Source organism: Pelodiscus sinensis, chromosome 11, assembly GCF_049634645.1.
Source record: "Pelodiscus sinensis isolate JC-2024 chromosome 11, ASM4963464v1, whole genome shotgun sequence".
In the NCBI taxonomy this organism is placed as follows: Eukaryota; Metazoa; Chordata; order Testudines; family Trionychidae; genus Pelodiscus; species Pelodiscus sinensis.
In genome coordinates, this window is record NC_134721.1 from 14,958,353 (window position 1) to 14,970,968 (window position 12,616).

At 42.0% G+C, this 12,616-nt stretch overlaps 1 protein-coding gene across 5 annotated transcripts in view; it reads right to left on the bottom strand.

Moving 5' to 3' along the window:
- Positions 1-335: 335 nt before the first annotated feature.
- The window catches only part of IL5RA (interleukin 5 receptor subunit alpha), a 33,690-nt gene continuing 21,409 nt past the window's right edge, over positions 336-12,616 (bottom strand). For all 5 annotated transcript variants that reach the window (XM_075938692.1, XM_075938691.1, XM_075938690.1 and 2 more), the window contains 3 exons: positions 12,400-12,508; positions 3,702-3,786; positions 336-1,006 (listed from right to left, as the gene is read on the bottom strand). In XM_075938692.1, coding sequence (XP_075794807.1) covers positions 893-1,006; positions 3,702-3,786; positions 12,400-12,508 — 308 coding nt within the window. In that variant the 3' untranslated portion in view covers positions 336-892. The remainder of the gene's footprint in view (positions 1,007-3,701; positions 3,787-12,399; positions 12,509-12,616) is intronic.

A 12,616-nucleotide genomic window follows, 5' to 3' on the forward strand; every position in this document is an offset into this window, starting at 1 on the left:
GTTAAGGGACATTTTGGAATAGCGCTTTATTTCAAAATTTGGTGCTGTGTAGATCATGCCAAATTTTGAAAAAAGCTATTTCAAATTTAGATCAAAATAAGATACTCAATTTGAGCAATGCACAGTGTGGTGTAGATGCACCTAAGATACCACAGGACTACTTGGTTTTAAAGTTACAGGCTAACCCAGCTACCCCTCTGGGACGTTTAAAAGTGACAAAGGAACCATCATAATTGAGTTCCATTTTATATCATGAGGGTTGTTTGTATGGGAAAAGGTGAGTTTAAAAGGGGGAGTAGAAGGAAAAGGATTTGTGCAGATAGAACCATTACCTCTTGAAAAAGTTAATTCACTGTATTTGATTTTTGAGCCTTTCTGGCCATGTCCTTCCTTTGCTCAGAAAGAGCAGACTCAAATACGGTTTGTACCAGTGTGATAACTCCCTATCTCCTTCCTTAGAACATAGGGTCCTAGGAAGAAAATATTCCAGTAATCAGAGAACCAACCCCAATGGAAACCAATTTTCCAGCCCACTCTTATAGAACTGGTTCCATCTGGCCAATTTCAGCTCCGATATAACTAGAGGCAGCTTCACTAAGGTTAGTGGTCTTCTGTCTCATAGCTGCCAAGCAGAAGGTCTTTGGCTCTCGTGGAAATGAATATATTTTCTCATGCTTTGATGATAGATGCTTACAGAACAATCACTTTTCCTCTTAAAAAGTGACATATTTGTATGTGCTAGCTTGTAATTAAGCAATTGTATCTTAGAAGCAACACATTTTTCTATCTTTGAAGCGCTGATGAAGTATGACATGAAGGTTCATCTAATCTAAGCTGTTGTCACTTACAGTAACACTTCTGTAAGTTTCAAGATCATGGATGGATTAATATTTTAGATCACAGAATCCTCAAGGACATCAAAATAAAGGTCTTCACTATAACTTCCGAAATCTTCAGGACAGCTTCCAGTTTCTGTTTCAGTTTCACTGGTGCAAATACGTGCTCTCTGAAACACAAAGACTGCTTATAGTATCCAACCTGATAGGTGAAAAATGCTTCCCAGATACCATTCATTATGAATATCGAACCATTACACCATACTCCTTACCAACTTCCCTCTTTTGTTCAAAGTTCACTATGATTTAAAAAACATACACTTACAAAATATAGAATTTTGCTTGAGATTTAATCTCTGAAATTAATGTATTCCAGAAGCAATGCACCAATTAACTCATCCAAGAAATATGAAATTTTGCAGGGTGCAAAGTCTGTCTCAGCAAGGAATAAAACTGTGTAAAAGTTTATACTACAATTAACCCATTTCCTAGTTGTGGCCATTTTGCTGACAAATGTCACTTCTGGCACTGGAAGTGTGACATCCATTGGCAAAGGTCACAAATCCAGCTTTGCACAATATTTCCTTCACTGGCAGAAGAAAAATGCTAAAGCACAGACTGTGGGAGAAATGGCACTATCTGACTCCACAGACCTGCCACAGGTGTATTTGGTGTCAGATCTAATTATTTTCATTGCAAAAATCAATGCTTGACTACTTTTTAACTCTGTCCTGCTAGCACCACAATGCTAATAAGGCTCTGAGAAGGGCAGTGTGGTGCACTGTACTAGCATGTAAGAGACTTGGAGTTCTATCCTGCTGTAACCTTGGGCAAGTCCCGTAAAATCATGGCCCCACTGATCTTCCATAACATCAGTGTGTCCAGATTTTCATCCTTCATCTTTACCCTTAGCTTCCCCATTTGTAAAAGGCAATAACAGACCTGCTAGTCTGGGGGCATAAAGAGGGTAGCTGCCCCAGAGCCTGGTGACTCAAAAGGGCCCAGGACTACTGGCCACAGCAACCACCACAGAGCCCTGAGACCTTCAAATTACCACCACCATGCTGGCTGGCATGCCCCTGAGGCTAGCCATGGCCCCACCCCTTTCGAGAGTGTGGAGCTGTCCCCCACAATACCTTACCCAGGGCCTGGCAATTCTGTCAGCCCCCAGGCAATAATGATACTTTCCCACCTTTGTAAAATGCATTGAGATCTACAGAGAAAAAGCATATGAATAGTATTATAAAACAGGGAGTCCATCATATAGACACAATGGTGGTGCCAGATGGGGTTTCACAGGTGCAATCATGAGTAAAATATAGTCTTTCTTCCTGGTAATTAATCAAAGAACACAACTGGACTTTCATGAGCCCAAGCTAAGTTTGTAGGGCTGGCAGTGAGATAAAATAGCTGTTTATTTGTACACTGACTAAAGTTGCCTTGGAGTCATTACCGGGATGCCATTTTTATACAAGTCCTTTTCTGAGCTGAACTACAGTCTTGTGTTAAATATTTAAGAACTGAGGGCCAACACAATTGCACCCATACTGGCAATATTACAGGAGACACCAGTATTGGCCTGGCAGTGAAATGGTCCCATCAGAACAAACTAAAGCATGTTGGAGGGGGTAGGGGAAAGTTTGTACTGATGCTGCTCATGTTGTATTATAATATTCTATTGCTAGACAAAGACCTTCTGCCTCTGGGGTTGTCAATCTGGTATCTTTTGCCTGCACAAATTCACTTTACATAAAAAGATTGCTAAGTAAAACCCAATGCTGTTCTTAGCAATGTAAAATGCTCTTTGTCTCTGTTCACTTTTTCTAAAGATTGCTTAGCTGCTATGTTAATATTTGCTATTTCTCTTATTCTAAACTCAGTTTGTCATATCCAGTCATGTTATTTTCCACAGTTGACTTTACTTTAATTAAAAACAAACTGAAAGCTTATACAATAATCTCTTAAGCCTGTTTCCTTGATCAGACTGTGGAATAACAAAAGAAAACTTTTCAGAGTGGGGACTTTTGATGCAAGTAACTATAAGGCATTCTCCATAAGAAAAACAAGGCAAAGTTACTTATTTTTTTCAGGAAGTAAGAGCAAACATAAAAAGGCATAAAAACTGCTTAGTATTAGCTCTACAGTGGGCAAGCTATAGGCATGGCAAGATCAGAGTCTGTAGTGTCATGCTTCACATTAAAAGGTGGTAGCAGGTCACATCCACCAACACCTGCTACCCATGCGCCATAGCCAGCCCTAGTTTAGCTCTGCAGATCTGTTGTCTTTGAGGATATTTCTTCAACCAAAGTTTTCTAGTCAGGCTTGGTCCTTTTACCAGGACTTGGCCTTATACCTTTAACTTTGTGGTTTATTTTTAGCATGTGTTTAATATACTAGAGCTATGCAATCTCACCCCTTTAGGATTTCACACAGATACACAATCCACAAACAGGGCAAAGCCCTCACTAAATTCAATGGATCTTTGCTAATTAAACTAGCTTGAGAATCTGGCCACAATTGTGGTAATTACACACTCAGCCTCACTAACTGCATGTACAAATGGCTAATTCAATGTCTAGCTCACCATTTGTGCTTGCAGTTATGATTGTGTGAGTTACTGCATTAATTGCACACAAATTACGTGCACACATGTCTACATACACTAGTCTGAAAAATATGGGTCCCAACTAAAATTTACATGGAACGTTATAATAATAAGACCAGATCTTAATCAAATAAATGTTAATTGCTCTCTAGGAAGACAATACAAAAGAATAACATGCTTGGCATATGTCTAGGAAAGAGGCAGCCGCCAAAGCCAGTTAATAGTTTCTTCTTTATAAATAATGTAACAATGTCTTTTACCTGATAGTTGTTATTTAGAAACAGATTTTTTAAACTGTTTTTGGGTGTTGGAATTGGTGGAAAGAGTCTCCTCCATAAGTGGCACCTGTGGAAACAATAAAGCAGGCTTATGAAAGAAATCAGGAGTTTTCTTCTCTCTGCCGTGAATAACAATGATTTTATTCTCATGGGTTCTGTTGTCACATACACAGCAGGGCCCACAGCCTCACCACGCTCCAAGGCAAGGTGGTTAGGATGGTTCCCTGCTCCCAGAAGGATCAGAGTCTCAGCCAGAAGGGGTGGAGCCTGCCGTCAGTGCCACCTGGAGCACACTACCACACAGCCCAGCCCAGCCCTCCCTCCCCAGCCTGCAGAGCCTCCTGGAGTGTGCACGGATGCATTCCGGTAGTGATTTAAAGGGCCCAGGGCTCCAGCTATTGGGCCCTTTTGAATCACCAGGCCCCAGGGCAATTACTCCATTGCCTCTGCTTATTAGCAGGTTTGCACATACACTAGACTCCTCTGACCCCATTCCTGCTCAGACTGATTCCTCCTACAGGAAGGAGAGCTGGGCGAGAAGAGCTAGGTTGAGGCCAGAGCAAAGAGGAAGGAGATGCCACTTATTCCTACTGACTGGTCAGAACAGTTGACCTAGCACACAATGCGTAGAGAAGGGCTCAGTGAAAAAGAATGCAGAAACTTATGCTTTCCCCAGGGCAAAGGGCAAGGAATGTGAGTTTGTGACATAACCTGTTCTATGAGATGCTCCTGGATGGTGCAACTGTAATCAATGGGTCTAAATAGAGATCTCTATAGACAAGTGTGGGGGCGGGTGTAGGAAAAACTGGTGCTTGGCAAATGCAAAATTAGTCCTCAGCAGCTAGTAGTCCCTGAAATTGGGTGTAGTTTGGGGCATACTCAATAGGTTTCTGTAGCTGGACTCCTCTGGCTGCGCCTAGATTGGAATGATTTTCCAGAAATGTTTTTAATGGAAAAGTTTTTCCGTTAAAAGCATTTTTGGAACAGAGCATCTAGATTGGCACGGATGCTTTTCCACAAAAGCACTTTTGCGGAAAAGTGTCCGTGCCAATCTAGACATGCTTTTCTGCAAAAAAGCCCCGATCGCCATTTTCGTGATCGGGGCTTTTTTGCGAAAAACAAATCTCAGCTGTCTACACTGGCCCTTTTGCGCAAAAGCTTTGTGCAAAAGGGACTTTTGCCTGAATGGGAGCAGAATAGTATTTCTGCAAGAAGTACTGATTTCTTACAGTAGGAAGTCAGTGCTTTTGCTGAAATTCAAGCGGCCAGTGTAGACAGCTGGCAAGTTTTTCCGGAAAAGAGGCTGGTTTTCCAGAAAAACTGGCCAGTCTAGACACAGCCCACTGAGTGTAAGTAATCAGGACAGCAGTTTTGCAAAGAGCCACATGACCTGTATGAGGCCATGTGTTCACTAAGGGGAAGACTGACACTGCCACAGTCGATCTTCAGGAGTTCGCTTTAGTTGGTCTAGCCCTGAGGTCTTTTCCAATTCCCAGACTCACTACATCAAACTCAGAAGGCACCCTTCCCCCATCAGCAGCCAATACACCTACTCCTGTGAGGAGTAAGGGAAGCTGACTGGAGCATTTGCTCCCATCGGCCTCCTGCTGTGGAGACATCTGGAAAACTGGTGTTGTCTCCAGCTATGTAATTAACATCTTGATCATGATGCACATCTTGATTCGACCTTCCCCTTTAGTGAAGACCAGGCCTGAGTTAGGAGAAATTAAGCCTCATTAGCAGACAGGAGATTGGCTTTTTCCCCTAAGCATTTTGCAGGATATTAGTGATACTGTTAGCCTCCAACAGGGAGTCTTTGGCAGTATTAATGTCATAAAGGGGAAATTGGGAGGAAAAACATTTCTTTTGATTGCATGTTTTGTTAGCCAAAGAAATGGGTTATACCCATGAAAGCTCATGCTATCTTATTTTGTGTTAGTCTCTAAGGTGCTGCAGGACTAGTAATTGTTTTTTACATTTTTTTCAGTTACAGACTAACATGGCTACCCCTCTGAAACATTTGATTTTAGCTTAGCTGTTTTAGTTAAAATGTCTCAACCAGTATGATTCACCAACTCTGCTCTTATTTAAATGTGATGATGGGGAAAGAGTCATTTTATACTTTGCTATTCTTAGTTTTGTATTTTTCTTATGTCTTTGTTTTATTTATATACCAAATCAGAGGGGGTGGTTAACTAGTTGGCCGACTAGCTGAATAATTTTTAGCAAAGGAGGAGGAAGAGTCTGCATGGATGCCAGTTGGATTTCTTCAGGCAAGAGGAGGTAAGGTCTCATTGCAGTTCAAGCCCTGCAAATCCAGAGATATCCATGGTATATCTGCAGATACTTGCATCCACAGACACAAATTTTGTATCTGCACAGGGTTCTAGTTGCAGAGTTATTTTTCTCAGCATACATTATAGATTTTCATTGTGGTGATCAAAGACTGTAACTGAGATTCTGAAAAACTCAACCTAAACTTTTGAGTTACTTCTCACTGTGTATCTGTGGGGACTAACCTGTTTAGATTCCTTTTTGTTTATGTATAACTGTGAAGATCATGTATGCGGATTATAAAGGTTGCCTTCTTATGTTGCAGAAATAGCATTATAAGATTTTATAAAGTTAATACTTGAGAATTAAGTTCATTCCTTTTGGACTTGGCTGTGAGGAGGTGACCCTGTGCAATCCTTGCTGAAAATCTTCTGGGTCTCCATGTGCTTTTCTATCGAGGTTGGGCTTTTTTTAAGGCACTGAAGAAGGGCAATGAAGTAAACTCTAGTCCACCCAAAAGATACACAGCTATATTAAAACTTTCTCTTTTCATTTTGTGAAGTTACAATCTGGCCTCAAGATGTTAAAAACACATTTTTGTGATAACAAGCACTGCAGATCCATGTGTATTTCAAGTGACCATGCTGCTGCCACAGAGCATTCAGAACTCTCTGGTTCATTTCTCTCTGAAACCTTTTCTTTCCCCTTTTCTCACCCTATCTACTCTTTCTGATCTTAGCTTAGCCCTAAATAAAAACCTAGGGCCAGATCCTGCAGTCTTAAATGGGAGAGAGCTTTGCCTGAGCAGGATTATAGACGTTATCCCATAGTAATTCAGATTAAGATTTTGTCATGTTTTTGTTTTTGTTTTTTAAGTAAAAGTCATGGACAGGTTGCAGGCAAGACAAAAAAATCATGGAAGCTTGTAACCTGTTCCTGACTTTTACTAAAAATATGGAGGAGAGGAACTAAAAACCAGGGGCTCACTTCTGGCTGCTTCCCAACTCCCTGGGCAAGTTGTGCTAAAACAGGGTCAGACAGCTGCTTTGGCAGGGGCTGGAGAAAAGGAAGTCATGAAGATCTGTTAAAGTCATAGATTCCGTGACTTGTCTTTAATATACATGGCCTAATTCTCCGTCCCATAATATGCTGGTATGATTTAAGAAAAATGGCACTGGTTTTAAAGCAGGGCCACAATTAAAGCAGTCTCTGTAGATTAGATGCTCAGGTCGCACTATATCTGCCCCAGTTTCATCTGTGTTGGTTGGGACTGAAGTGAGAGCTGCCTCTCTGCTGCACTGTGTTGTGCACTGTTTAAGAAAGAGGCATCCTGTACCATACTCACTAAACTACTGTAGGTGACTCGTGGCAGTACTCTAGAGGTGCACCCTCTTCTGTATCCCCATTAAAGTTTTAATTTGTAATTGGGATGTCCTGTTATGCTCCCTCCCTGTTTCTCAGGGTGGCCTGTACTTCTTTCTCCTGCAGATATTAGTCCCTCTGTAAACTACTGATCTTTTTTACAACTGTCCCAGTTCCTGGGGGTTGGTCAAACTCTTGCATTACTATCACTTTGACCCTTTCAAAAGCCTTTTTGATTTCTACTAAGCTCTTTGTATTCCTTCTGATCAAAGTCTCTAAAGTAAATTCCTGCTATTAGCTCCTTTTCATGTCTCCCACTTAGGCACTTAATACTATACCTCACAGATAATCATGGCAAATGTTGAAGGTGCTACTGTGCAATAGGTGGCCATTCCCTGGCTAAAATTGCTATTGCTCAGTAGGTCAGTGTTAAAATACATATTTGTGCTTAGCTAATTATTTAGTGACAGGATGATGCAAATTGCAAGTCACAAAAGGGAAGACTGAATAATGAAATAATGAAAACACAATGAAATCACTGTTGTACAGGCAATAAGGAACAGGAAATCAGTGTTGCACAGGCAATAATCTTATGCCTGGGGTGTGTGGCCAAGGAATCATTGGGAATGGGGAAGAAAGAAGGAGCCTAAGAAAGAGATTTCCAAGGGACTAGGCACTTTCTCTCTTTCCAAGAAGAAAAGATGGAACATTCTGCATGCTCCTTGGAATACGATTTCACACAATGATTTGGAATGTGCATGTCATTCAGAGTAAGGCAGCTGGGGATCCAGCTAAAGAATGAGATAGGGCTGACTGGAGATGGTCCTTCTGTACATGCTGCTATCATTTCAGCTCTTGCCAGGTGAATTGTTTGAAACACTTAGGATATGTCTACACTGGCCACAATTTCCGGAAAAGGGATGCAAATCAGGTAAGTCAGGATAGGGAAATCCGCGGGGGATTTAAATATCCCCTGCGGATTTAAATAAACATGTCCGCCGCTTTTTTTCCGGCTTGGGGAAAAGCCGGAAAAAAAGTGTCTAGACTGGCGCGATCCTCCGGAATAAAGCCCTTTTCCGGAGGATCTCTGAAGTAGGAATAAGAGATCCTCCGGAAAAGGGCTTTATTCCGGAGGATCGCGCCAGTCTAGACGCTTTTTTTTCCGGCTTTTCCCCAAGCCGAAAAAAAAGCGGCGGACATGTTTATTTAAATCCGCGGGGGATATTTAAATCCCCCGCGGATTTCCCTATCCTGACTTACCTGATTTGCATCCCTTTTCCGGAAATTGTGGCCAGTGTAGATGTAGCCTTAGGCTATGTCTACACTGCAGGCTTTTTGCACAAGAACAGCTGTTCTTGAAAAAACTTGCAGAGCGTCTACACTGCATGCACATTCTTGCACAAGTAAATTTACAGTAAAGCATCGGAAAAGAGGGCTTTCTTGCAGAAGAGTTATTCCTCTCCCCATGGGGAATAAGCCTTCTTGTACAAGAGCTCTTGTGCAAGAAAACAGTGTGGACAGGCAACATGGATTTCTTGTGCAAGAAACCCCTATAGCTAAAATTGCCATCAGAGCTTTCTTGCGCAAGAGAGCATCCACATTGCCATGGACGCTCTTGCACAAAAGCACATGGCAGTGTGGATGCACTTTTGCACAAGAACTTTTGCACAAGAATTCTTGCGCAAGAAGCCTGCAGTGTAGACATAGCCTTTAAAGGATATATCTGCACAACCCTGTTAACGTGAGTGATTGTCACCTAGACTGAGCACTTATGGTAGGGATTTGCAGTGTGGCTGCTCATTATCCTAACCAGGTGTGTGCACTCACACTGCAAAGCCCTACCCTACTTACCAGGCATGTCTACATTGCAATAAAAGGCTTGCAGCATGGCCACAGCTGGTCTGGATCATCTGACTTAGGGTGTAAAATTGCAGTGAAGAGACGCAGGCTGAAGTCCGGGCTCTGAGACGCCCTGCCACACGGTCTCAAAATGTGGGCTCCAACCTTAGTTCAAACACTATTAGCCTCCCAGCCTGAACCCAAGTTAAACTGACCTGGGCTCAGAGACTCTGTGCCATGGGGTTTTTTAATCACATTATAGAAATATCCCAATATGTGTGCTGCACTCATGTGCGTGTATGGCTAGGACTGCAGGGGCTTCAGCATGTTCTTTGAGCTTACACGAGTGGTGTTGCTCTGTAATTTCTTCCCAATGAATTGTGAGAGAACTGATCTGTCCTAGGCACAAAAGGGGAATTGTGGGAAGGCAGTGGAGGACTGACAGCACTCAAACGAGTGAGCCTGTGTCCTTATTTCAGAGGGGGTGAGCTATGAGCCGGAATGAAAGTGGAATTGGGAGTCTAACTCACACCTCCAGTCATACCAGCTAGCTTAGGTTAAGTCTCTATGTAAGAGGGGTTGGTGTGTTTGATAGGAGGGGAATTAGAGCCATCTCCTGAATTAACTCTGCACTGGAGACATCTACAAAGTGATTTTTTTCACAACCAAGCTTTTAGTTTGAAAAGAGCAACTTCCTGGGAAGAAAATCAGCTAAGGACTTATCAGGTGAGAAGCTAATTTAGAAGCCATTAGGGAAATTAACAGGCAGTTAGTGGACAGTGCTTAAATTACTGGGAGCCTTTTTATTGTGAATCTGATGGCTGCTGCTTGATATATCTCTGAGGGAGAGGAGTTTGAAATTGCATCATATTGATTCTTTGATTCACCATTGATGAACTGACTTCTTGATTGATTTATGATTCTGTTCCTTGATCTCTGGGTACTGCCAGAAATCCAAAACGCTTCTGGGTTTGCTCACAGAGGCTGCGTCTAGACTGGCAAGTTTTTCCGCAAAAGCAAGTGCTTTTGCGGAAAAACCTGCTAGCTGTCTGCACTGGCCACTTGAATTTCCGCAAGAACACTGACTTCCTACTGTCTGAAATCAGTGCTTCTTGTGGAAATACTATGCTGCTCCCGTTTGGGCAAAAGTCCTTTTGCGCAGAGCATCGGAAAACTCCACACCCACAAACCTGCCAGCCAGCATTTCAATCAAATTGGCCATTCCCTTAAGGACCTGACAACATGCATCTTACAACAAAGAATAGTGATAGAGATGCAGCCGTGTTAGTCTGCTGTAGCTGAAACAAAAAACAGGAGGACTATGCAGCACTTTAAAGACTAACAAGACTCCTAATATCATTACCTCACAGACACTAACCTTCCCCCCTTATCCTCCTCTGTTCTAAAATCTGATTTGTCAATTTTATATGTGCTCACTTTTTTTTTTTATTGTATCACTTTGGTATATATGGTCGTGCCAATTTTCTTCCACAAATAGATCTGAGGAAGTAGGCCTGGCCCATGAAAGCTTATCACCTAATAAACCATCTTGTTAGTCTTTAAACTTACAACAAAGAGACTTTAACACCAGATTGCAGAGGGAGACCTCAAAACTCTTATTTATGCTAAAATTCAACACGTTGCAAATAGGCCTTAATTGAGATAATAATTGTTTTACATATTACAAAGACAGCCTCCCCACCTTCTGATATTTGTAGTATCCCCAGAGTAGCCACTTAATTGACTCTTACAATAAGCAATTTCCTCCTTCCTTGTCACTTCCTCCCCCTCACCCCCAGCTTCTGTTCTATGTAGCTGATTTGTCAGTTTAATAATTGTTTTACTCTTTTCCTTGTATCCTTCCATTATATAATGGTTGCGTCAATTCACTTTCAGCATATGATCTGACGAAGTGGGTCTGCCCCACGAAAGCTCACCACCTAATGAACTATCTTTTAGTCTTTAAAGTGCTATATGACTGCTTTTTTTTTGTTTTACCAAGATCAAATTAACACAGCTACTTCTCTGTTAAGACACATACAGTGTGTGAGAGTGACAGAGATTTGCATTGCCAAGCTCCCACCATCCCCTTCTCTCTGTGTGGAGATAGGGTCCAGAAGTGGGGGGAGGAGGGACACCCTGATATCAGCACACCGCCCCTTCTCCCTCCCACACCCTGCACAGCAAGCAGAAGGCTCCCGGGGGGGTGGGGAGGGGTGCAGCTCCAAAGCAGAGGGCAGGAGCAGCAGGACAGTGGATGGAGGGGCAACTGAAGTGCCAGCACTTGGTAGCTTCCTGGCCAAACCAGTCAAGATCACCTGTCAGAGGCTCCAAGATCTACCTGTAGATCCTGATGTACAGGTTGGTGACCACTGACTTAATGGCTCTTTCACAGGTTCAATGTTATTCTAATAGGTATGGCAAGCTGGAAAGCTTTTCACTTGTAAGTTAACAGATCCACTCCTGGTGAAGAGTCACCAGTCTGCAAACAGCAACAGCTGCTGTGGGCGCCTTCAGGAACAGTCTGAATAAGGATAGGAAGAGGGGCCAAGTTGAGCTCTAGACCCAGGGAGGCATTGTCTCCTCTTTCCTTTTATACCTGCCACCTATGGATCTGCTACCAAATACGTGCCAAACCAGTCTGAGAAAATAGTTAACTGCTAAGGGTGAGAGTCAATACTGGGTTGGATTTCTGATGGAGCTGAGCATTTTTACCTCCCAATGAGGTCAGTGAAAATCAGGCCACATGTACAGGTGCCTAAATATGGATTTCAGATGCCTGTTTTAGGCCACAAGTTTGCAAATATGAAACCTGTCCTTTGTCTTTAACTGTGAAAGATGGCTTGTCTTAGCAGCTTTTGCTGGGCCTAAAAGAAGCATTCTTCAATGGAGATAAATGGCCAGCAGAGTCTACCTTAGTGAAAACTAAGCAAAGTAGACAAGGTAACTTCCTGACAGTCCATCTCACACTAAGACAGTTTCAGTCTCTCTTTCAACACATGGCTTTGGAATTGAAGATTAAAATTAATCATTCACGATTATTAGTATCAAATTCACTGAACTTTTATAATTTAATCTATATTCTTGATACATATTAATCCATATTTTAATGATTTCTCATGAAGATTTAAATGCATTACTCTGTACTCAAAGGGCTTTTACTTTGATATTAATCTATAGTTATCCCCTAATCAACAATACTTACTTTCTGCATATTATAGCAATCAGCAGTGCCATGGAACATATGAATACTAGAAGTGCAGTGAGAACTCTGTAGACCTTGGAATCCACTGAAGTCCTCAGCTGGTCTTTTCCTGGATTTAAAAAAAAAAGAGAGAGAGATATTTTTTTTTTCTTTGAAAAAAACACACTGGGTAAAATTCTTCCAATAGATAAGCTCTTGGAACCAAACTGACTTCATT